The 23994-nt window shown below is 48.9% G+C and overlaps 14 protein-coding genes across 14 annotated transcripts; 8 read left to right on the top strand and 6 right to left on the bottom strand.

The window, feature by feature from the left end:
• Positions 1-61: 61 nt before the first annotated feature.
• MLC1 (Mlc1p) lies at positions 62-493 on the top strand (the record flags this gene model as incomplete). Its single annotated transcript, XM_002556085.1, has 1 exon — positions 62-493. One exon carries the CDS (start codon positions 62-64, stop codon positions 491-493), a length of 432 nt encoding a protein of 143 aa, XP_002556131.1.
• A 102-nt stretch (positions 494-595) lies between these two features.
• ERT1 (Ert1p) lies at positions 596-1966 on the bottom strand (the record flags this gene model as incomplete). The annotated part of the gene is made up of 1 exon (XM_002556084.1): positions 596-1966. The coding sequence occupies one exon, from the start codon at positions 1964-1966 to the stop codon at positions 596-598; it is 1371 nt and encodes a 456-aa protein (XP_002556130.1).
• Positions 1967-2521: 555 nt separating this feature from the next.
• ARC1 (Arc1p) lies at positions 2522-3640 on the top strand (the record flags this gene model as incomplete). The annotated part of the gene is made up of 1 exon (XM_002556083.1): positions 2522-3640. One exon carries the CDS (start codon positions 2522-2524, stop codon positions 3638-3640), a length of 1119 nt encoding a protein of 372 aa, XP_002556129.1.
• Positions 3641-3742: 102 nt separating this feature from the next.
• On the bottom strand, positions 3743-5077 carry THI2 (Thi2p; the record flags this gene model as incomplete). The annotated part of the gene is made up of 1 exon (XM_002556082.1): positions 3743-5077. The coding sequence occupies one exon, from the start codon at positions 5075-5077 to the stop codon at positions 3743-3745; it is 1335 nt and encodes a 444-aa protein (XP_002556128.1).
• A 469-nt stretch (positions 5078-5546) lies between these two features.
• KLTH0H05698g (KLTH0H05698p) lies at positions 5547-7058 on the bottom strand (the record flags this gene model as incomplete). The annotated part of the gene is made up of 1 exon (XM_002556081.1): positions 5547-7058. One exon carries the CDS (start codon positions 7056-7058, stop codon positions 5547-5549), a length of 1512 nt encoding a protein of 503 aa, XP_002556127.1.
• Positions 7059-7759: 701 nt separating this feature from the next.
• On the top strand, positions 7760-8495 carry RPL28 (60S ribosomal protein uL15; the record flags this gene model as incomplete). Its single annotated transcript, XM_002556080.1, has 2 exons — positions 7760-7808; positions 8095-8495. The coding sequence occupies 2 exons, from the start codon at positions 7760-7762 to the stop codon at positions 8493-8495; spliced, it is 450 nt and encodes a 149-aa protein (XP_002556126.1).
• Positions 8496-8712: 217 nt separating this feature from the next.
• KLTH0H05654g (5'-deoxynucleotidase) lies at positions 8713-9414 on the top strand (the record flags this gene model as incomplete). Its single annotated transcript, XM_002556079.1, has 1 exon — positions 8713-9414. One exon carries the CDS (start codon positions 8713-8715, stop codon positions 9412-9414), a length of 702 nt encoding a protein of 233 aa, XP_002556125.1.
• A 107-nt stretch (positions 9415-9521) lies between these two features.
• ALG7 (UDP-N-acetylglucosamine--dolichyl-phosphate N-acetylglucosaminephosphotransferase) lies at positions 9522-10868 on the bottom strand (the record flags this gene model as incomplete). The annotated part of the gene is made up of 1 exon (XM_002556078.1): positions 9522-10868. The coding sequence occupies one exon, from the start codon at positions 10866-10868 to the stop codon at positions 9522-9524; it is 1347 nt and encodes a 448-aa protein (XP_002556124.1).
• Positions 10869-11014: 146 nt separating this feature from the next.
• SEH1 (Seh1p) lies at positions 11015-12034 on the top strand (the record flags this gene model as incomplete). Its single annotated transcript, XM_002556077.1, has 1 exon — positions 11015-12034. One exon carries the CDS (start codon positions 11015-11017, stop codon positions 12032-12034), a length of 1020 nt encoding a protein of 339 aa, XP_002556123.1.
• A 1307-nt stretch (positions 12035-13341) lies between these two features.
• On the top strand, positions 13342-13827 carry GPX2 (glutathione peroxidase GPX2; the record flags this gene model as incomplete). Its single annotated transcript, XM_002556076.1, has 1 exon — positions 13342-13827. One exon carries the CDS (start codon positions 13342-13344, stop codon positions 13825-13827), a length of 486 nt encoding a protein of 161 aa, XP_002556122.1.
• Positions 13828-13980: 153 nt separating this feature from the next.
• On the bottom strand, positions 13981-17301 carry ISW1 (chromatin-remodeling ATPase ISW1; the record flags this gene model as incomplete). The annotated part of the gene is made up of 1 exon (XM_002556075.1): positions 13981-17301. One exon carries the CDS (start codon positions 17299-17301, stop codon positions 13981-13983), a length of 3321 nt encoding a protein of 1106 aa, XP_002556121.1.
• Positions 17302-17374: 73 nt separating this feature from the next.
• On the top strand, positions 17375-18643 carry RRT2 (diphthamide synthase; the record flags this gene model as incomplete). The annotated part of the gene is made up of 1 exon (XM_002556074.1): positions 17375-18643. One exon carries the CDS (start codon positions 17375-17377, stop codon positions 18641-18643), a length of 1269 nt encoding a protein of 422 aa, XP_002556120.1.
• Positions 18644-18837: 194 nt separating this feature from the next.
• Positions 18838-20757, top strand: LSG1 (ribosome biogenesis GTPase LSG1; the record flags this gene model as incomplete). Its single annotated transcript, XM_002556073.1, has 1 exon — positions 18838-20757. One exon carries the CDS (start codon positions 18838-18840, stop codon positions 20755-20757), a length of 1920 nt encoding a protein of 639 aa, XP_002556119.1.
• Positions 20758-21646: 889 nt separating this feature from the next.
• KLTH0H05500g (M20 family metallopeptidase) lies at positions 21647-23368 on the bottom strand (the record flags this gene model as incomplete). The annotated part of the gene is made up of 1 exon (XM_002556072.1): positions 21647-23368. One exon carries the CDS (start codon positions 23366-23368, stop codon positions 21647-21649), a length of 1722 nt encoding a protein of 573 aa, XP_002556118.1.
• Positions 23369-23994: the final 626 nt, after the last annotated feature.

Below are 23994 nucleotides of genomic sequence, written 5' to 3'. Positions count from 1 at the left end.
CTCACGACATCTAGAAGCCAGCCGCATTAATCAGCAGACAAACCACACATTCAGCGACGCAATGTCCGAGAAAACGCAAAAAGACATTTTCACGCTGTTTGACAGACAGGCCAAAGGCACGATTTCGAAACAGCAGCTTGGTGACTACCTGAGAGCCATCGGCTTCAACCCCACAAACGCACTGGTAGAAGAGGTGGGTGCCGACGCCGCGGACGCGCTAACACTTGAGGAAACTACAGCTTTGGTCACACAGCACCGTGACGCGTTGGAGAAGACCACACAAGGCAAGGTGGACGACTTCATCAAAGCTTTCCAGGTCTTTGACAAGGAAAACAAGGGCAAGGTATCTGTTGGAGACATCCGGTACATGCTGACCGGACTGGGTGAGAGACTTTCAGACGCCGAGGTCGATGAGCTGCTGAAAGGCGTCGAGGTTGACTCCGATGGCGGCGTCGACTACCGCAAGTTCATCGAGGACATCTTGAGGCAGTGAGCGCGCTGCGCCTCTGCGCACAACAGCAGCGCTCCCATTTTGTGTGCGTGTCCGCCCCTGTATACTCTATATCGCTTGCGTATACCCTAAGCATTCTCTGTTTTAGCTTTGGCCAATGATTGGCATGAAGTTGCCTATTATCATGAGCGGCAGCCCAAAGACGTCTCGCTTGAGCGTCCAGATGCAACAGCACTCTACCTCGCGGCCACGGAACGGCGTTAGCAATTTGCAGGTCTTCATTCGCTCGCTGCCCTTAAAGTCCCGATACGCTACTCGGTTGAACGTTTTAAAGTACTCCCGTACGCTTTCGTCGTCCATCAGCTCCACGATAAACGTCATTTTAAATAGTAGGTCTGCCCTGGTCCAGCCCGTAAGCAGCGAGAATTCGTCGTTCACATAGGAGACCTGGCCATTGCGTCGCCATACGCATGTCGGAGTCCCCATCTGCGAGATGAACTGATCGTACTCTAAGAGTGTTCTTTGGTAGCATTGTTCCATAAATATCATATCTTCTTCGGTGAGAGTCACTGCGATAGCGATAAACGTGGGACGGAATTCTGCCAGGGAGCGGCACATCTCTACGATATCCTCTCGATTGAAACGACTGCGAAGGTACTGAAGGAGCGAGTGAAATCCTGAGGTGTGGGAGAATGGCTTCGAGATTAGAGTGTATATTTCCATGGGCGTAGCATACCGCAGCGAGTGCGGTACGTCGGGGAAGTTCTGGACGGCTCTTGCATCAGGGGACGAGATATCAAGTGCCAAAGAAATAGATTTCGGCTTTGGCTCAATCTGGTCTAATATCTCAGGGAATGTGGTCTTGTCATTCAGATAGTACTGACGGACGTTGGCGTCGAAGTGTATCCGCCGTCGGAAGCGCGAGTTATTCACTTCTTGAGGAAGCAGTGGGAAATGCGTTGTAAAGAGATCCACTTCAGTTTTCAATGCCTGTCGTCCGCGCGGCCCCAACAATGTTGCATATTTCACTCTCTGAGAATCTACCGGGCTGCCGGTTCGGCGTGCAGAGGGCGGTCGACCTTGCGCTCCCAAAGAAGGCACGCTCGAGGCAGAGTTTGGAGTATTGTATTGGCTTTCTTCATCTTTCGCACCATCCCGAGAATATAGCAGATCCATCGGGATTTTACTGAGCAGGGTGTCTTGCTGGATTATATCCGACAGAATCGAATATTCCAAATCTGCCGCATTCGACATAAACCGTGGTTTGTGGGCGATGTAGCGGTTTTCGTTTGAGAGTTGCTGCTCTTCGTGAATATTTCCCCGTTTTACGGCAACAGGCAGCTGTTCATCTGGCACATCTGCTAGGTACTTTCTGCGCTTTCTTGGCGCATCCACGCATGTCGCCTCAAGCCCTTTCTTCACACACCGAGAGCACGGCCTCTCAGCCTGACATGTGACGTGTGACTTTGAGCAATTGATGCAAGCGACACTGGTTTTTTGCCTGCGAGAGCTCATGAGTAAGTTGGTTGTTTTGGCTGTAGTAGCTCATCGCTTCGATTTAACTTTTTTAATGAACATTGCATTCATTGTAAGCAAATAACAAACACAACATCGAAACGCTGACAAGGACAGCGCAAGGAGAGGCTAGCAGGAACTTAGACCAGCTGTTCTCTTTCATTAATTAAATTTCTACCTATATTCAAATGCTAAAGTATGTAGGTGGTATAAAAGGCAACTATAGGAGATATTTGCTGGCTTGGAGCGGAGTTTACATGCAGCTTCTGGCCTCTCACAAGTGAATACCAACATTCAATAACAAGCAGCGGCCTGGCTCCCTGAGACTATTTTGCGAAACAAAGCATTAGTCTCATAAGCCGTTGAAACGTTCTGCCAAGAAATTGAATGAGTCCTTTTGTATTCAGATGCCCTATCTTTGAAAAACAAATACTAAAGTACTCATGATCCCTGGCTTCCTTATTTCAATAGTCATATAGCCTGGGGTCTGGAAAATTTTTGCAAGTGGTGACATCAAAGATAGATAGTATTACATAGGTCCGACTGTCTCTTAGGATGTCTGTACTAATTGAAAAGTTCAAGAGCTTGTCGCTCTCTACTGAGCTAAACAAAGAGCAGCTTGCTCAAGCCGCGCAATGGGAATCCGTTGTGAAATCCGGCCAAATTCAAGGTCACATCGATGAGCTTAACCTGCGTTTGAGAGACCATTCCTTCATTCTAGGAACCCTGGTTCCAACTGAGACCGACACTGTCGTTTTCGAGTCTGTTTTTCCATTGATCAAGGACCTCATTGCGTCCTCCAAGGACGTCAAGGGCCACTATGCCAAATTCAGACACATTCTTAGATGGATTGCATACTTGCAGGAGCTGCTAGAAATTCCAAACAACGAGCAGTTGGAGATCAACTTTGATTTGGAGCTTCCACGCGAGGTAATTGAGAAAAAGAAGAAGGAAGATGCCAAGAAACCTGCTGAGGCCGCCGAGGGTAAGAAGAAGGAAGCGTCGGCTCCTAAGGAAGGTGCTGACAAGGGCAAGCAGCCAAGGGGTAAGCCTGACGAGGAGACCCTGAAGAAGCTCAGAGAAGAAGCAAAGGCTAAGAAGGCCGCAAAGAAGGCCGCTAATGCTCAGGCTCAGCCTCAAGACCAGCAACCACAGAAGCCTAAGCCTTCCGCGATTGACTTCCGTGTGGGTTTCATTCAAAAGGCTGTTAAGCACCCAGACGCAGACTCTTTGTATGTTTCTACTATCGATGTTGGTGACGAAGAGGGTCCAAGAACTGTGTGCTCTGGTTTGGTCAAATACTTCCCTCTGGAAGCTATGCAAGAGCGTTATGTCGTTGCAGTTTGCAACCTAAAGCCTGTCAACATGAGAGGTGTGAAATCTACTGCCATGGTGTTGTGTGGTTCTGATGAAAACAACGTTGAGTTTGTTCAGCCACCAGAAGGCTCTAAGGCTGGTGACAAGGTGTTTTTCGAAGGGTTCGGTGACGAGGAGCCCGCTAAGCAGCTCAACCCTAAGAAGAAGATCTGGGAACAACTACAACCACACTTTTCTACTAATGAGAACCTAGAGGTTTACTTTAATGATGAGGACGAAAAGAAGGCCAGAAAGTTGACCAACGCCAAGGGGGAGTCTTTCAAAGTTGCTTCCATCGCCAATGCCAACGTCCGTTAACCCTACGTATTGCATATACCGTTCTTTAATTTTTAGCAAGGTCTGAAAAATATCATTACTGTATCATTATCTCGTCAGATTTTATGTTGTATGCTGTGTCTATCAAACTAGGCAGATATCTCTATAAAACTCCTCGTTACACTGTAACTGCATCTCCCAAAACTTCAACTGCATTTCTGAGTTTGTGGTATCTTGGCATTGGCAAATTTGGTCCATCATTAAGTTGCTCCAATACTGTAAAATAAGCCGCACAGTGTTGATCTTCAACATAGATGTCAGCTCATACTGGAATAGGTCTTGTAGCGTGGCATCAGCCAGCAATTCATGACAATGAAACAAAAACGCTATTTTGTTGCATGACTTCAGTGAGTGCGCAATTAAAGGAAATGATAAATAAGACACCTGGGTCTGCGATAGTACCCAACGTGAAACAAAATCCACCATGTCTTTCTCCCGCTCTGCCATAACTAGTAGCACCAAATATAGTGCTTGGCATTCCATTGAAAAGTGAGGAATCATCGAAAGCCATTTAGAAGAGTCCACGGAGCCATTCATAAGCTCCTCTAGGAAATCAGGATGCAATAAGTGACCCATGGACCCTATATGTGTCGTTAACCATTTCACATATGCGGGCTGCTGAAGACAAAAATTTGTGTCATTGGCTAGTAGAAGGTTGGGCCAGTGGTGGGACAAAAATTTGGATGTCGCCTCCGCAGTAGACAAACGCATAGCCAGAAAAGAATTTGTTTCAGATATTGGGGTATTTGGTAAGCTCGAAAGCTCGTTATGCGTTTCGTGTGAAGTCCGAGAGATAACCGGTTTTTCACTGTCATTTCTCTTTTTGAAACTGTCGACTTTGAAAACACAAAACGGTCCACTGCGATCATCACCAGCGACCTGGCTACTACTCTCTAACTTGGTTAAAAGCTGCCCGAGCTGCTGATCCACGAACCTTTGGTCAAAATTTTTGTCCGTTTGACCATGAACGCAGTCTAATGCATTGTCATAAATTTTGAGCCGACGTACGCTGATTGTGAACGTATTCTTTTTGCTACTGTCATTTTCTTCATCGCGGTCCTCATCACTCTCTCCATCATCGTGGGCTGCATCCTTTTTGTCCGAGTCCTCATCGTCGGAGTTGGGCGGTGAGATTTGCCTGAACTGTGTCATCTGCTGGAACCTGCGTCTTGAGATTCGATTTCTGTTAGGCTGCTTGCACAAATTTCTGAGCTTTTTCCAGGAGACCAGCTCCTTGTTTTCGTTAACGGAGAAGATGTTTTCGTTCTGCCACACTAGCCTAATGTCGTAACTACACTGATCTCCATGCCTTAAGCACAGAGAGCAGAAGGGCTTATTTTCGTCGCACCGCCTTTTTTTAAATCGGCAAGCCCAACAGCCGGTGAAACTCCTAGCCTTGGTCTTGTTGCAGTTACTCATTCTAACCGACTACGGTGACGATATAGATCAATGCCAAGAAATGGGTCCTTGGTTCCTGAAAGCCTCTTCATGAGACATTTTATAACCGGGCTACCAAAAGGGACATGACTCGGTTTTAAGATTTATATAGCCAATCCGTTGGAATTTATGGTTTTACATATGGAGCCTTACGATGTCGTTAATCTCGTTTTGAATTAATGCGTTTATTTATTCAAAACTGGCATGCGATTTCGAGAAACCTTAATATTTCGTTAAAGATGAACATAAAAAGACGCTGCTGGAATGCGAGAAAGCATTGATACTCAATTATATATATGAGGAGGCGAGGGTTTACACGCATTGACAAGCGTGTGTGAACTTGCATGCATTGGAGTCGCCATACTTAACCCATGAAAATCTAAAGGCAAAATTTTTAATCTATAATTAACAGTTTGGTAATGGACCATGTGTGTGGGCTTTGAAAGTCAGCTTAATTCCATACCAAATCGTAGTCCTGTTTGCCCTTTGTTTCGGGCACTTTCAGATGAATGTACAGTGTGAACGCTGCAGCGTAAGCGGCAAATACTAGGAATGAGTAGCCGTGCAGCCACTCGTTGAGAATTGGAAACCCATATCCCACAATGAAAGTACCAATCCAGTTACACGTAGTTCCATAACTTTGTGCAATTCCGCTGGCCTCAGGTGGAGAAAGCTCGGAGATGACCAAAAATGGGATAGGGCCCAGCCCAATTGCAAAAACAGCAATGTACATAAAGGTTGACGCTACCAGCATAGCCGCGTTATTGGTGACGATTCCTGTCGAGAGAAAGATACTGGATATGGAGATAGCGCCTGCAGAAGCTGTCAATAGTGGCTTGCGGCCCCAGTGATCGACCAGAGACGACGCGCCAAGCGTGACTACCACATTCAGAATAGAAATGCCAAAGTTGACCAAAACAGCGTACTGGGGAAGCTGTCCACTAACCAGCTTCACTCCATAAAATATAATAGAGCCGATACCACAGAACTGTTGACTAACAAGGATCACAGTAATAGCCCACCGCGATTTGGAGTAGCGTGGATCGGTGAAGTAGTTCTTGACAGAAACATCTTGTTGCGACGAGGAGCTGGTGACTGACTCTGGAGAAGCGGATTGTTGTGAAGCGTGCGAATTCATTTGTGTGTAGTCGGCGGAGCCGGTTGCTGGTCTTGAGGAGCCGCGCGATTGTAGCCATTCGTCAACTTCGCCCCGCGACCTGCGACGATCTCCTCCGCGTAAGCCACGTAGTACGTGCTCGGCCCCGTCGAGATCGCCCCTAGATGCTAGCCATAGAGGTGATTCGTCAATCTTGAAAAGAAGCAGGAACTGGATCAGAGCCAAGATTGCGCCTGCAAGCATAAGCCAGCGCCAGCGATAGGAGTCCGCATACTTGAGGGCCAGGAGCTGCGTGAGCAAGATCCCAACATTGATACAGACCTGGTTCATAGAGCCGAGCGAGCCGCGAAGCTCCTTTGGTGAAATCTCATTAATGAATAAGGGGGTCACGACAATGCAACTACCGCAAGAGATCCCCGCGATGAACCTACCGGCGATGAGCTGCGCGTAGCTGTTGGCGCGAAACAACAGCAAGGAACCGATGATCCCGATGACACAGTTGGTGAAGCTGTACTTTTTCCGGCCGTAGCGGTCCGCGACGCGGCCCGCGTAAAGCGATCCCACGAGCCCTCCAATCGAAAAGATCGACGTGGCGAACCCCATCTGCTCCTCTGTGAGTGGCAAGCATTGCTGGAAACCATGCTTCCCAAACCATGTGTCTGCGTAGGGGCCCGCTTCTGGCCACGGCTCAATGAACTCCGTACACGACAGTACTTGTCCCGGAGCATTCAATTCTGCCATGTGGTACCCGTATTGAATTGAACCAAAGCATACCACTATTGTTGCAAATACCAGCGAACTGGTCACTTTTGGTTTAGGGCCCAGCAAGGCCTGATTCTCCGACATAACCGGACGTGTTATACTTTATGCAGAAGGATGAAAGCTTGTCAGCTCCGTTTTTCAACTCTACGAAATAGAAGCCACAGCCCGTGAACCAATCTCAGAAATAGCAAAAGAGTTGTTCTGAGGGTACCCGTGCAAGAGCTTGGAGTTAGCTACTTATAGACTTGCTTCTCAATTGCGCACTTGCTTCTCAATTACGCACTTGCCATTCACAGTAGATAAACAAATAAACCTTCCACCTTGGGCGTTTAATGTTAGCAATTTCATGATTCAGGCCCTAAAGGAACCCGCCCTTAGGTCTTTTAAAGGGATACTTGAGACTGTTACGTGTTAAGCGACTGATATGTAACTTGGAAGGCTACATCCATACACCATGTATTTTTTAATGTCATTTTTTGGTGTTTTGGAAAAATATACTCAGAACTCTGCAGTAACTGAAAGGGTGGCAGCTAGGCGGTAACAGCCCTAGGCTCTCCGCCTAGGACTCAGCCTGCGCGTTTCAGTAGGCAAGGGACCGCATCTGCCTGGAACGGGGCGGTGTGGCTCCTCTTCCCCTCTGGCCCTGGTGGAGACACCCAGGCTGTACCCACGCAACTTTCCCGCCTTGGAAAGTTTCCACAGCGCTTCACAAGACTAAAACACATAGATTGGACATTCACTTGTTTCTGCTCTTCTTAGACACCAAAGAATCACCCAGTTCAGCAATGCCAACTAGATTCACTAAGACCAGAAAGCACAGAGGTCACGTCTCAGGTATGTAGTTCCATTGGAAGAGGGAATGAAAGAACCAAGACGTTGATTTTTCCGTGTTGTGGGACAAGTGCCCTTTGGAGAATACTGAGGGAACATCAAAACGAGGTCCTGAAATGGCAGCGTTGCCTGCCATTTGCAGTAGCTACCAAACTCTTCCACAGCGTGTAACTACGCTGTCATAGACCTCCCACTTCGAGTGGTACGTTTCCCCCTCCGGCCCAGTCCCGCGACGCGGAAGGACACAACGCTCTTTAACGGGCAACTTCAGTTACTAACAATGTTACAGCCGGTCACGGTCGTATCGGTAAGCACAGAAAGCACCCCGGTGGTAGAGGTATGGCCGGTGGTCAGCACCACCACAGAACCAACTTGGACAAGTACCACCCTGGTTACTTCGGTAAGGTTGGTATGAGATACTTCCACAGACAGCAGAACCGTTTCTGGAAGCCAGTCTTGAACTTGGACAAGTTGTGGACTTTGGTCCCAGCTGAGAAGAGAGACGAGTACATGAGCTCCGCTTCCAAGTCTGCTGCCCCTGTCATCGACACCTTGGCTGCCGGTTACGGTAAGATCTTGGGTAAGGGTAGAATCCCAGACGTTCCAGTCATTGTTAAGGCTAGATTCGTCTCCAAGTTGGCTGAGGAGAAGATCAGAGCTGCTGGTGGTGTTGTTGAGTTGATCGCTTAAAAAGCGTTGCTTTCTATCAGAGCAAGAAGCTTTTATGTAGAGTAATATCATCGACATTTTCTAAAAACATCAAACTTGTATTATAGACTAGGTAGAGGCCGCTGTTCGTTCCTTGATGTCCGTGCGCGACTTCGGTGCTTACGTACAACTTTTTCGCCGATATTACCTGCGATTGAAAAACTTGATATAAACATAAGACATCGCGCGTGTGCCACCTATGAACAAGTTCATCGGTTCCACCGTTTTCAACAGGCTTTTAACCCGGAACACAAGGATGACTGCACCTGTTTGGAAGCCCCAGGATCATGTGCCGCAAGAGGTTAAGGACTTGCTCCAGAGTTCAGGAGACAATCACGTTCTGGCATTTTTACACATTGTTCAACTTTTGAAGGTCCAAAGGAGGACAGGATGGCTCGACCACAACATTTCTCCATGTGAAAGTATTGCCGACCATATGTACAGAATGGGGATTACCGCAATGCTCATCAGAGACCCCAAGATTAACCGCGACAAGTGCGTTCGTATCGCGCTTGTGCACGATATTGCCGAGGCGTTGGTAGGTGACATCACGCCGCTCGACCCAGTAGGGAAGGAAGAGAAGCACCGCAGAGAGTGGGAGACAATTCAATATTTATGTGAGGATTTGGTAAAGCCTTACAACGCACAGGCCGCGCAGGAAATCATGGATGATTGGCTTGCGTATGAAAATATCGCGTCACCCGAAGCTCGTTACGTCAAAGATATCGACAAGTTCGAGATGCTAGTGCAGTGTTTTGAGTACGAAAAGCTTCACAATGGTAAGCGTGACTTGGACCAGTTTTGGGGCGCCATGAGCAGCATTAAAACTGAAGAGGTCAAGGGGTGGGCTCAAGATCTGTTGCAGAAACGCGAGCAGTTTTACAACTCGCTCAAGAAATGAAACCGTGTGTAGCCAACTTGTAAAGAGTCGCCATAGGAGAACCAAAGCGGAACTCTCATTGTATATTACAAAATAACAAAGCATGCGGCTTGCTCGCGAGCCTTAGTCTATAAGAACTGAATATTGTCGTGGCCAAAGATGATTGAACCTATGCTGTGTCTTGCCACGATCGCGCATAGCCCAACAGTAAACTGGATAGCGAGAATCCTGTTGCATAGCTTGTCTTCGCGGGTCGGTCCAAACCAAACTAACACTAGATTGATTAGTGTCATGTTAGAGCAGCTCTTCAAAGCGCCCGTTTGAGGGTCGACCTCAAGGTCGATTAGCTTCAAGGAAGAAAGCAGCTTGAGGACAGGTACAAAGACCTTCTTTGGTGGTTTCTCCACCAGGTTTGCGCGGGACGGGTACAGGAGCCCGTCGGCCTCGTTAAACCGGGGCATCCTATGTCTAGGGCAGGGAACGAGCCCGAACAGCTGGGGACATGAGTAGGCAAAGTTGAAGGTCTGGGGAATAAAGAAAATTAGTGTTGTCTTCGAGAAATGGCCCAGAATACCAACAACCGAAAAAATCATCCCGGCGAAATAGCAAAAAGTGTCACCCACGAACACTTTGGCAGGCCACTTGTTCCACTTCCAGAGTGAGAAAGCGACCCCAAGGAAAGGAATGATGAGGATCGCAGAGAAGAGATGTGCTTCTTTTGACGCCTCGTTCCCCAGTAAAAGATAGAGGGAGTCGTTGATCAAGAAAATGACGCCTAGGACGATGCTTTGTCCGACCTCGAGCCCATTGACGCCTGCCAAGATGTTGATAGAGTTGGGACAGAAAATCGCCATGGATGCCATGTAAACGTAGTACAAAGCGCCGAGGTTGAAGATCGTCTTCGAGGTTCCAAGCCAGCGCTGAATGACGTCTGGGATAAGCACGTGCGTAACGCCAAAGTCCACGTAGTATACCACTAGCAATGGGATTGCCGCTACAGCGGGCAGGAAAAACTTGTGTCTCCATCTCAGGTCAAACAGATCATCGGCGATACCCAGGAGAACTGTGCTTTGCAAACACAAGACTGCGCTCAGATATTCGGACATCTTGCCGTGTGGAAAGCGGTACTCATCGGACACAGGCGATTGCATTATTGAAGCGTCTCTGTGCCCGCCTCCGGGGGTAATTACCACGAGGTACTTGTAGAACAGGAAGGGGATGTAGAAGAACATGATGAAAAGATAGACGGTGGCAGAAATGGCGCCAATGCTTTCTGGAATTACGGGGCGGCCTGGCTTGCTCAGGTCCTTGCCGAAGCATCCAATCTTGATGAAGGACTGGGAGACACGTGGAATTAATGCGTCGCTGGCCAAAAAGCCTATGATTGCAAAGCCCAGGGCCGCCAGCAGTGGGGAATAGTACCTCGAGACATAAATTGCTGCGATTGCAACAACCAGTAGCAGCGCCTGGTGCATTGTCCAGAGTGATTGTGTTGTTTTGGGCTGGTTTTCGGCGGATTAAAGTTAATACGTATCTGAAATGCATTTCTGAAATTTAAATCTAGGAACCTGGTAGATAGAAGTCAGGTAAACGCGGGCGAAAAACGGTAACATATAGAGTCATGAAGCCTTTCATAACAGGACATGAGGACTTGGTGCATGACGTGGTGTACGACTTCTACGGGAGACACGTCGCAACGTGCTCTTCGGACCAGCACATCAAAGTTTTCAGGTTGGACCGCGAGACCAACGAGTGGCAGCTGAGCGACTCGTGGAAAGCGCACGACAGCTCCGTGGTGGGGCTGGACTGGGCCAGTCCAGAGTACGGCAGAATCATAGCGTCTGTGTCGTACGACAAGCTGGTGAACCTGTGGGAAGAAGAGCCCGATGCCGAGGAGTGCTCTGGCCGGCGCTGGACGAAGCTGTGCACATTGAATGACGCGACGGGCCCGCTGTTCAGCGTGAAGTTCGCGCCGGGCCACCTGGGCCTGAAGCTGGGCGCGATTGGCAACGACGGCACTCTGAGGATATACGAGGCGATGGAGCCGTCCGACCTGAGGTCGTGGACGCTGACGTCGGAGGTCAAGGTGCTGCCATCGCCGCCGGCGTCGCACCTGCAGTCGGACTTCTGTCTGACGTGGTGCCCGTCGCGGTTCTCGCCCGAAAAGCTGCTGGTGTGCGCACTGGACCAGGCGCTCATATACCAGAAGGACAAGGCGGGCAAGCCCTACGTGGCCGCGAAGCTGGAGGGTCACACGGCGCTGATTCGGAGCGTGAGCTGGGCGCCGTCGGTGGGGCGGTGGTACCAGCTGATCGCGACGGCGTGCAAGGACGGCAAGGTGCGCATATTCAAGCTCACGGAGACGCTCGGGGCCAGCGAGGACGCGATGAGCGTGGACCAGGACGAGGACGCGGACGCGGACGCCGGCTCGGCGGACACGTCGGCGGACACGCCGCCGGAGCTGAAGGTGGAGCTCGTGAGCGAGAGTGACGACCACCACGGCGAGGTGTGGTCCGTGTCGTGGAACCTGACGGGTACGATTTTGAGCTCCGCGGGCGACGACGGCAAGGTGCGGCTGTGGAAGGCCTCGTACTCGAACGAGTTCAAGTGCATGTCTGTGATCAGCGCGGAGCAGAAGTAGGCGCGGCACGTGACGCGCCAGCGGGCCGCGGGCTCGGCGGGCTTAGTTAACATAGTATGCAGTGCTAGATAGCGGGGCGCGGCGGCGACGAACACGATTATCTGCGGAGCGCGGGCGGGCTCTCACGTGATGGGCGTCGAGAGTGACTTGTCACGTGCGAGGTGTCCGCACGTGATGGAGTGTCAGCTCCCACACGTGACTCCCGCGTTGAGAGTGATGTAGGCACGTGACCGTTTCGGTACTCGGGTCGCGTGATATACAGTCCACGTGACTACTTCAAAGCTTGCGTCACGTGCTCGGGAATGCCCATGTGACCGCGCGTCGCGAGTGACTTCGCCACGTGCCCCGCGGCCCGCCGTCCTCGGCGCCGCCCGCCTCCTCCGTCCTCGAGAGCAAGCCAAGGCCCCGTCACCGCGCACGTCACAGCCCCCAGTGAACCGTGCAGTGCGGCGCGCCCGCGCCCGCCAGCCGCCTTCAATAATTACCTCACTCCGCCCCTGCGCACGCTTCTGCGGCTCCAGTCAACGGCCCCCAGGAACCCGGCGCCAGAACTCCCCGCACGTGACCCCTGCCGCCGCCTTTGCGCTTGTCGAGTTGTGGTAAGCGCCGCGAGCGCCGTTTCCAGGGACCTGGCCGCGGGGCGCATGCGCATGACCAGGGCCCACAGACGCCTTCGTGCAGGCGCAGCTGGCCAGCCTCCTGCGCTAGCGCTCGGCTTGTGTGCCACAGCGCGCGCACTTCTTGTCCTAACATTTCCAGCCGACGGACCGGCGTGTCAGCGCATTCTCTGACGGGGGCGCACAGCGCAAGCGCAGAGCGCCCCCTTCTCCAGGGCTCCAAAGCAATCCAGCGCTGATCAGCGCTGATGCAAGCGTGTGTCTATGTAGGTTTGCGTGTGTGCAGTGTGCGCGATGTGTATCGGTGGAAGTAGATTGTGTATGTGGATGGTGTGTGCCCATGGCGTATATAAGGGCGGGAAAAGGACAGGAAGAAGCAGGGGCGCAGCTCGAAGGGGCGGTCCACAAAGAAGTGTTTTTGTGTCACAGCGTCTATCCGTCACAGGGTCGTATCCGAGCACCAAGCACCAAGCAGTTTCCAAGCCCGCAATAGAAGCCGGGGCTTTTTCTACAGTATTCTAGTATCCCGCGTCGTTCGCGCTTATCGTCGCTAGAGTTCGAATCCGGCAATCAGCCAGGGTTTTTGCACAAGCTACAGAAAAAATTATATATCAGAGTAATCTGACCGTTTTCGCAGGTCGTTTCCGCTGAGCATCGCACACCGCACACCGCACACCACACACCTGCACCATGAGCAAATTCTACGACCTCGCACCCCTCGACCGCACCGGCAAGCCCTTCCCCTTCAAGCAGCTGGAGGGCAAGGTGGTGCTCATCGTCAACGTCGCGTCCAAGTGCGGCTTCACGCCGCAGTACGAGGAGCTCCAGGAGCTCTACAAGCGCTACCACGACAAGGGCTTCGAGATCATCGGGTTCCCCTGCAACCAGTTCGGCCACCAGGAGAGCGGCACGGACGAGGAGATCGGCCAGTTCTGCAAGCTCAACTACGGCGTGACGTTCCCCGTCATGAAAAAGGTGCACGTCAACGGCGACAACGCGGACCCCGTGTACGAGTACCTCAAGAACGAGAAGGCCGGCATGCTGGGCTTCAAAGGCATCAAGTGGAACTTCGAGAAGTTCCTCATCGACAAGCACGGCAACGTCTACGAGCGCTACTCGTCGCTGACCAAGCCCGCCAACCTGGACGCCAAGGTCCAGAAGCTGCTCGGCGCCTGAGCGGGCACCTGCGCTCCTAATTGCAGGAGGCCTGCCCGTCCCCCTTCGCTCCCACGCATCATCCGCACTGTACTACTCATGATATGTAAAAGTTTGATATTCACTAATTAAATGGAATTTCCTTGTTAAGAGCGACGTATGTAGATGCGACGGCTACTGCTCGGTCTTGGGCTTCTTGGCGTCGCCGTTGACGCTGGGCTTGTCCGCGGGTCCGGGCTCCGTCGAGGTCATGGCCGCCGCCACGGCGGTGGCGGCGGTGTCCTCTTCTTCTCGGGGCCTCTTACCATTGAGCTCACCATTCGCAGGTGCGGGCTCCATGGCCTTGCCTGCTACGTCCGCGCCCCCCGGGCCCGGGGCAGCTTCCGAGCCAGCCTCCGCAGCGCCCTCCTTGACCTCTTCCGCCATGTTTTTTGCGTTTTCGTCCTCCTCTGCAAGCCTGCGCTTCATCCCGTCGTCGAGCACTACGCCGGCGTTAAACTCCTTCTCAAGACATTGCAACAACGTGATCGCTCTCCTGTTGAGCTCGATGGGCGTCCGGCTTTGGAAGAAAAAGTCCAGTTCGAACAGCGGCGAGTCGCGGATCTCGTCCCTGACCAATTCGTAGACATTCTCCCGGTCGATGCCATACTTGAATAGCATGAGCAGCAAGAAACGGTCCTCCTCTTCGGAGAAAACCCGCTTGTTGCTGTTTGAGGGCGGATGCTTGAGTGTCAGGTCGAACAGCGGGTTGCTGCACTGTGCGATCTTGCGGCGCAGCGCCTCTTGCTGCAGCTTTGTGCGGCGGATCCTATCTTCCTCCGCCTCGATGTTCTTCAGGTACCGCTCGTAGTCCTCGACGCGCTGTATGTTTGTCCAGAATGCTTTGGCATAGTCGCGCACTTCCTCCTCGGTCTTGTGTGGCGCGAATTCGAAGGCGATGGCCTTGATAGAGTTTCGGCCATACTTGCCGCAGGCAGCAATGAACTTTCTGAAATCATTTTTGTTCCAGTTCGTGTATCCCTCAGACTCCAGCTGGGCTTTCTGTTTTTCTTCCTCTTCAGTCAATGGTTGGGCGTTAGCAACCGCTAGCAGAAGCATGTTCAGCTTGGCTTGTTTTTCCTCCTCGTCCTCGATTTCTCCGTACGTTGTTTTGACGTCTTCCAGCGTGGGAACGTAGTTGTTCTTCTTGGTGTTCCACATCCTTTCCTTTTCGTAAAGGACCTTCAGCTGCGGGGACAACAACTGATGGCTGTGGAACGGCTGAGGTCTTGGCATTTTGGGTTGCGCAGGCGTCGTCGACCGCCCGGGGTTCAGCACGTCCTTGTAGTAGCCGTCAATATTATAATTCTCCTTACGCTCACGTTTGCTGGGGTTGATCCAAGCCGTGCTAATAATGTCCTTGTTAGCGCGCTTTTTGAAGTCTTGACCATTCCACTCGTAAGCGGAATCCTGGTTGAATTTCTGTAAGTCGTCCAATCCTAGAGCTTCGTATTTCTGGTTCAAGGATTGCGTCTTGTCTTCCGAGTTCGCCAGCAAGTTATCAAGGTCAATATCTCCGTCAACGTCGTCGGTCGAGCCTGGTTGAGGCGTCCCCTTAGTGCTAGAATCACCACTGTTTGAGCTGAAAACATCAGCTGCACCGTGTTGAATCATCGACAAAAGGGCGTCCTTTGAGTCGCCTTTCTTGGCTTCTTTATTAGCAACCCCGTTTCTGCTCTGCTGAATGACCAGCTGGTCGAGTCGAAGCTTCTGTGTTGCTCTTTCGAGAATCTTCTCTTCGACAGAATTGTCAGTGACCAGCCTGAACACCTTAACCTGCTTCTTTTGCCCTATGCGGTGGGCTCTATCCATAGCTTGTAAATCAGCCTGAGGGTTCCAGTCGGAATCATATAATACAACAACATCGGCAGTTGTCAGGTTGATGCCTAAGCCACCGGCACGAGTGGTCAGCAGAAAAACGAACTTTTTCGAGTCGGGCGCATTATATTCGTCGATCGCTTCTATTCTGTCTTCGTGTGCCGTTGAGCCATCAATCCTACAATATTCGTAGTTTCTAAAGAAACAATAATCCTCTAGTATATCGAGCAACCGGGACATCTGGCTGAAAATAAGAACACGAGATCCTTCTTCCTTGAATTTTCTTAAAAGCTTATCTAGCACCTTGAGTTTAGCAGAATTGTAAACAAGGTGCTCGTCAGTGGTGTATGGAGGCCCTGGCTCCGCACCATCGAATAAGTAAGGGTGATTGCAGCACTTTCTCAACTGCATCATGATATTGAGCAATCTGGTCTTCGACTCTTTGCTGCCGTTTGCTCCGTTAACGGCATCCAAGTCCTTTTCCAGAATTTGCTTGTACCATCTTTTCTGCATGGCAGACATTCCGATATAGAGGTTCAACTCCTTCTTTGGGAGAAGTGACGTTTCAACCTCATTTTTCAGTCTTCGCAACAGGAACGGTTGCAAGACCGTATGCAGTTGTTTAACAATCGTGCCCTTGTCTTCTTCGCTAGACTCAGACGAAAACCAATCATCAAAAGCTTGCGAATCAGAAAAGACGTCGGGCAGTAGGAAATTCAACAATGCCCAAAGCTCATGCAGGTTGTTTTGTAAAGGCGTACCCGTAATCAACAACCTATTCCGAGAGGTGAACTCTCTCAGAACCTGTGATAGCATAGACTCCTCATTTTTAATCCTGTGGGCCTCATCGATGATGATATATTCCCAATCAATCTTTTTGAAAGAAGACTTTTCTTTGATGATGATCTCATAAGAAGCCACCACAATGTCGAAGTCGCATGCCATCAGCTTGTTGGATACGAGTTTTGCTCTCTCTTCTTTGTCACCTTGGAGAATGAAAGCGTTAACCTCGGGGGTCCATCTGTTGATTTCTCTTAGCCAGTTGTTGAGAGTAGATTTAGGAGCGATTACCACAAATGGGCCACGCTTTTTCTCGACATAACGCATGTAGCCGATGAACGAAATTGTCTGGAGAGTTTTTCCTAGACCCATTTCATCTGCAAGAATACCCGCAAGATTGCTTTGGTGAAGAGAAACCAGCCAGTTCAAGCCTTGAATCTGATAAGGTCTCAGCTGTCCATTGACAAATGGGGGCGATTCGCGGAACTGGTACCCGACCTGGTCTTGTTCCTCCCCTTCTTCATCCTTCAGGAGCTCCTGGTCCTCCTCGGTTTCGGTTTTGCGTCTTCTTTTGTCCTGATGGCTAGATCCTTTAGAGCCCTTCCGACCTGATGGGTTGTCCAGAATATTTAGGACTTTTTGGAATTTTTCATCTTTGGCGGCTTTCCTCTCTATAAAATGACGAAAAAGCCCACTCAAATTGAGCAGATGTTGAAACCGCTTTATAGTGCCCTCAAGATCAAATTCGCTCTTCTGTTGGCCTTTTATTAGGTACCGCTTTTTGTTTGATTCTGGGTCCGATGGGGGAAGCCCTTCCTGAAAGGGCTTGAGCTTTTCTAGATACTCTTGGTCGTCCATTGATATAAAGCACACGGTAAGCTCGAAGTTGCTGATACAAAATGATACCAAAGACGCAGATTATGTTTCTTAGATGGATCTTCCGGTACGCGACACTAATCAACATGAAAAGTTCACAATTTTCTGGAATCATAAAAGACGACCTCAAGTAAACGCTGGAGAGTTAAACGCCTTAAAGGTACCTGCTCTATCGCTCTTGTCCTATATGACCGCCCCGGAGTCCGAGGCTAAGGCAGTGAGCCACACCAATAAGCCGCCATGCTGTTTGCGCATCTTCCGTGATGATTTCATCATTTTGGGTACCTACGACCTGGATAAACCTAGCGGAGCTAGAACAGGATCAATTGATGTACTTGACAAGAATCTCGGCCCTCTGGGGACTTATGATACATATGGTGCAGTCTTGGATCTTAAGTTGTCTCCCTTCGATGATACACTAATGGCATCTGCCCACTCCACCGGAAACGTCGAACTATGGAGGATAGAGTACGAATCCATTGCCTCTGATAGGACTTTAAAGCTGCTTCGCATAGCTAATCTGCAAGTTTTCGACGCCGATACACTAATAACTTCTCTTCATTTCTCCCCAAGGACGCCCGAGAACCTGTTGGTAACAGCAACCAATGGGGAAACGCGTGTCCTAGATCTCAAACACGAGTCTGAGGTTTTCACATCTCAAGCGCTTTCCACGCAATATTCTAAACTTGAAACAAATCTCCTAGATGTTCAAGGGCGCCAGGCTTCTGTTTTGAACGTTGACTCTGTCACGCTCGACTATCAGCATGCTCTAGAATGCTGGACGGCTGAATATGGCTGCCTTGCGCCTTTTGAAAATGTTGTGTTTACAGGTGGGGATGACTCTGCCATAGCAGCTCATGACCTGCGCACCCTGGAGACTGTATGGTCTAATTCAAGGATTCATGAAGCGGGTGTGGTTGCAATAAAATGCAGCTCAAGCACTTTCCGAGCCAACAAGCCTACTAGCATTCTAACAGGCTCGTATGACGACCACATAAGATCATTAGAATTACGCATGATGGGAGATTCTATATATCCAGGCGTTAATGTACCAGTCGCGAACTCCAGCAGCTCCAATTTAGGTGGGGGTGTTTGGAGATTTGCCGAGTCGCCTCAAAATGCACAAGACAGCGAATCAAACAAGTTACTAGTCTGCTGCATGTACGACGGAGCCAAAATTCTGCGTGTAGATGGGGACGATTTTATCATTGAAACCTATACCAAGAAAAATCACGAATCAATGTGTTACGGCGGTGACTGGGGCCATAAATTTGTTGCCACCTGCTCCTTCTACGACAAAGTTGTTCAGTTGTGGGACGAATAAGAGGAATATCTGCCATGGTCATGCTATGTCGTTCAACTGATGTATGTCGTGGATCACCACGGCTAGAGGCGATGTAGGTGTCACCTATCATGTAAGACGAAAGGTTCTAGGATACGGAAAATTTTATTAATATTAAGCTCATCGCCCTCTAAAGTATCGTTGAGAAGACTCTTCAAAACTCATCGATTATCGACATGCCTCCTAAAGAACCTCCTAAAAAGTGGAAAGCACCAAAGGGTCCCAAGCCTATCCAGCGTAAGAACAAAAATACGATTGGGCTTGGAAGGGCTATCAGAACTGCGCGTCAAAAGGAAAATGAAGTTCAAATCTTGCCCGATGGCGAAATGCGTTTCACTACCGATAAACACGAAGCAAATTGGGTCAAACTTAGATCTGTGACACAAGAATCGGCACTGGACGAGTTTCTGAATACCGCAGAACTGGCTGACAAAGACTTTGCAGCGGACAGACACTCAAATGTCAAAATTATTCGTATGGACGCTGGCAGTGATGCAAGATCGCAAGGCGTAACTCTTTCAAACGCTCAGAAACAACAACTTAACGAAAAGCAAAGAAGCCAAGCACGTAACCTAATTGTTCCTAGAAGACCAGCATGGAATGAAAGTATGACGAGGTTCCAACTCGAGAGACAAGAGAAAGACGCATTCTTAGAGTGGAGACGTAAACTAGCGACTCTGCAAGAAAGCAATGAGGACCTGTTGCTAACACCCTTTGAAAGAAATATTGAAGTCTGGAGACAATTGTGGAGAGTTATTGAGAGATCAGATCTTGTTGTTCAGATTGTGGATGCCCGTGATCCACTCTTGTTCAGATCTGTGGACCTTGAGTTATACGTTAAGGAGCTAAACGAAGGAAAGCAAAACCTGCTTTTGGTTAACAAGGCCGATTTGTTGACCAGAAAGCAGAGGATTATATGGGCGAAATATTTCATATCCAGAAACATTTCATTCACATTCTTTTCCGCGGCTAGGGCCAACGAAATTCTTGAGAAGCAGAACGAGCTCGGCGAGGATTACGTTCACAAAGAAATTGAGGAAGAGGAAATCTCAGAGATTGATGGCGAAAAGGTCGATCAGGAAGTTCTAGATAAAATTCAAATTCTGAAAATTGATCAATTGGAAGAGTTGTTCCTATCAAAGGCACCTAACCATCCACTTATTTCGCCTCTTCCAGGCCAGGAACCGCTCATTCAAATTGGTTTAGTCGGTTACCCAAATGTCGGTAAATCATCTACAATTAATGCATTGGTTGGCTCCAAGAAAGTATCAGTCTCCTCGACGCCCGGTAAAACTAAGCACTTTCAAACCATAAAGCTGTCCGAGCGTGTAATGCTGTGTGACTGTCCCGGTTTGGTTTTCCCAAATTTTGCCTACAACAAGGGCGAATTGGTGTGCAATGGTGTTTTGCCCATTGATCAGCTAAGAGACTACATTGGGCCTTGTAGCCTGGTAGCGGAAAGAGTCCCCAAGTACTTCCTAGAAGCCATTTATGGTATTCACATACAAACGAAGTCTGCGGACGAAGGCGGAACTGGGAAACCCACTGCTCAGGAGCTTTTGGTTTCCTATGCCAGAGCTCGTGGTTATATGACTCAGGGCTTTGGTGCGGCAGATGAATCTAGGGCCAGTAGATACATCCTTAAAGACTATGTCAACGGTAAGCTGTTGTACATAAACCCTCCTCCCCATCTAGAAGATGATACTCCTTACACGAGAGAAGAATGCGAAGAGTTCAACGAAGACATCTACACATTCGACAAACTACCTCAAACAAGACAAGAACAATTAGCGGATGCCGTAAAGTCGAAAAATTTAGAAGATTTCGACCTGGCTCGTGACTTAGGTAAACTGACCTTCTCTGCACACATCGGTAAAGAAGGTGACTCAAAAGAGGCTAGGTCCGTGAACCATGGTGGTAAGCAAGCGGCATTGTACAACGCTGCCGAAGACTTAGATAACGAGTTCTTCAAGATGAGCAGTGTCAAAGGGCAGCTTACAAACCCATTCCACAAGACTCAGGCTGAGTCGAGCGGTGGCAAAAAACACAACAAAAAAAACAAGAAGGGTAAGACAAGGGCTAAATTCTCAGATTAATTCATAGCATTTTTAGTTCCAAGAGCACATCTGGAAATCGGAACATTCGTAGTACTTATAGATCTACACAAAATAAATACAAGACGGTATTTACAGCGAGCAAATTCCCCTCAATTAGTTTTTCGAAGAAGTGGTGTCCAAGCTATTGCTAGTAATTAATGGTTGAAACTAAGAATCTCGAATATTTAACCTTGAATATTATTTCAATGGCATAACCTATTCTTCATTTGGTTAAAAGCAGTGTGCTGCCCGCAAGGGTCTATGTGCATTTTATGAAAAGGAAATGACAGATGCATATTTAAAGATCACCCTGAAAAGGGTATTGTTATTCGCAATTAGCCTTGATACGCACCACTATCAACATACCATATTTTAGGGACCCCGGGCTATCATCATGTTGACGCCATACAGCATTAAATTTCCAAGTCAGATGTGCTTTAAACCTTGACACCGTTCAAGAACTTAAGGGTTCAAATGTAAGTGTTACCCTACTATTATAATTTTTCTGTATATAAAGCGTTGTCTTTTTCGAAGAGGTACTTTTCCAAGGTCTTTTATTTAACAAACCAAGGCTCTTTAACACTTTTCAACATGCTCAAAGTCTCTCGGCAATTCCAGTCTCCTATTGAGAGTATTTCTCATTAGGAAGCGTATCTTTTCGGAGATAGGGTTGTTTGAAAGGCGTCCCACGCATGAAGAAGTAAGCTCAAGAAGCCTAGAATATGGTTAATCCCTGCGCCCTTTCGCTAACACCGACTGAAACCCACAGTTCGTAGTTTGATAGTAGCGGGCGCTAAATTTTTAAAATTACGAAGTATATTCGTGACACTCTTGCGTAGATTGGCAGAATGTTTGAGATGCTGAGAACTTTAGCAGCGAGCCGGGAAGCTTAGGCGTCTGTAGCGTACGCGTCAACATTCGGAATGTACTGATACATGAATGCTACACCTGATAGAAGAGACAGCCCCGAGTTTTTTTCATCGACAGTATGTTCGTTGGATTCTTTGTACTGCAGACTTCCGCTGTATCTGTAGATGTTCCTAGTTAGGTTCCAGAAGGACTTTGTGTCTGTGTTTCCTGTGCTGAGTGCTGGCGTGATGTACACTTTGGCATCTTCGCCACCGAAGAGCTTTTGTTTGTAAGTGCTTACCGTTGTGCCAGAGATGATATCCCAGACTTGGCTACCACTTGTTGGAGAGAAAGGAGCAGGCTCTAGAGGGTCCAGAAGCCTAATCACAAACCGCCCGCTCTCGGTAACGGGCTTGATAACTTCCGCGGTTTCTTCTTTGGAGTAACGGCCGGCCAAGACCTTGATGCCGAGGTTGTACGTTTCGGCTTTTGACTGTACATGTTTCATGATGTGCCCTAGCGTCTCGTTTACCGATGAATGCATGCCAATTCTGTTGTTGACTAAAACGGTAGCAGACTCAGGCAAGGCATTGGCTTTAATGCCTCCGGACACAATATCCAGCGCTTGAGATGTCTTAAAAAGGTACTTGAGGGCTAGCCGGTTGTCAAGTGCGGTCCCAAGCTTCTTCAAATTGTTCTTGCTCAGATGTTTGGCAATTTCCTCATCTTTGATAGCGCCAAATTTGATAAAGCACTTAATAGTCTCCAGTGCTGGGTTGTTTTCTTCGATTAGTATGTCGTATGGGTCTTTTTCGAGGTCAACGATGAGTTCGCCTAGAATACCAATGGATGTGTGGTCAGGAGGGACAGAGGAATGTCCGCCGGGTGTGAAAACAGTGATTTCTGCATCAAGGTATCCCTTTTCTGATGTTACAGGTTCCGCGAAATAAACGCCGTCTACTTCTCCTACCTGCCCACCTTCATCAAGGATCGCATATATGCTGTTGGCCCCGTATCTCTTTTCGATGTGTTGAGCTATCTTTGCAGCGCATGAGCCAGAGGCTTCCTCGTCACAGCCGAATGAGATCATGATGGTTCTTTGAGGCTTGAATCCGTCTAGCATCAACCGTTCGACAGCTTCCAAGTGAGAGACCACGAGCTGTTTGATGTCAGCGGTTCCACGGCCGTAGATCAAATCTTCCGAGCTATTGTAAAAGCCGCTAAAAGGCGGGTGAGTCCACATATCGACCGTATTTGGTTCGACCGGAACAACATCTTGGTGGGCCATTAGTAATAGTGGTTTCAAGTCAGGCTTTGAACCTTGCCAGGTAAACAACAAGCCGAACCCGTCAATTTTCTCAACTTGTGCTTTTTCGTAAACGTATGGGAATTGAGTTTCTAGGTATTCATGTAGCTCCTGGAAATGTACCCACGCTTCTGGATCGTCTGAGGGACTTGGTGTGAAGTCGAAGATTTCTGTTGGGATCTTGACCGCGCCAGCTAGCTTCTCAATCACGGACATTTTGTAATCTTGGTTGTACAGAATGTGGTTGAGCGACTTGTTAAACGCAGGTCTCAATGCCTTAAAGCCAGCGCATTCTGAACAAATTGAGTCTTTGTTGTTTGGCGAATTGACTGTATGACCAGCTAGCAATATCACACTTAGCAATGCGCACGCCCCCAGCACAACAGTTGCTAGCAGTCTTCTCCTTTCAAATATTCCGCGGGGCTTACTGCCGCCTATCGGCAAATAGTCAGACATGATGAAACTGTCCGCTTTTTGAACCCTGTCACTCAAGTCTATGGTAAAATTTAATGACACTCCTTTTATATATAACTGATAAGAGACTTATCAATGTGCTCATAATAAGTACTCCCCTTTCTCTCATGAAAGGTTCGATGCATGCTCACGTGGTTGAATTATATGCAGTGTAGTACGGCCCTCCTAGCCTCCCAACGCACAATGAGTGCGACAAGCGACCGTAGGTTTAAGTTTTTATATTGTGCTTATCGAAATTCCGCTTGATCCATTCTTTGAGTGTTCTTCATCAACAACAAAGTGAACATTGGGACTAGCTTTATGAATGAAAACATAGCACGGGTTTGCAAGTCGTCACGTAGCGTGGCTCGTCCCTCTGTCTGCGCGTAATCATCAACACGAAGTAGTCACACTATTATGTGAATATCGCTAAAAGGATCACATTCAACAAGATTATAAGGTTCTCTTGCGAGTTGAAACGGGAGACTTCTTCGTGGGGCTTAGGTCTAATTCAAACCATTTTTGCAGTGTTATTAGCAACAGCCTCCAATACACAGCTCGCGAAGCTGGGTATAGCAGTTCTGTTTCCTCGGTTTCGCGAGTTGTCATTCTCTTTGTTCACGTGGCCG

Source organism: Lachancea thermotolerans, assembly GCF_000142805.1.
Source record: "Lachancea thermotolerans CBS 6340 chromosome H complete sequence".
Lineage (NCBI taxonomy): Eukaryota > Fungi > Ascomycota > Saccharomycetes > Saccharomycetales > Saccharomycetaceae > Lachancea > Lachancea thermotolerans.
This window is presented reverse-complemented; position numbering and strand designations above follow the sequence as displayed.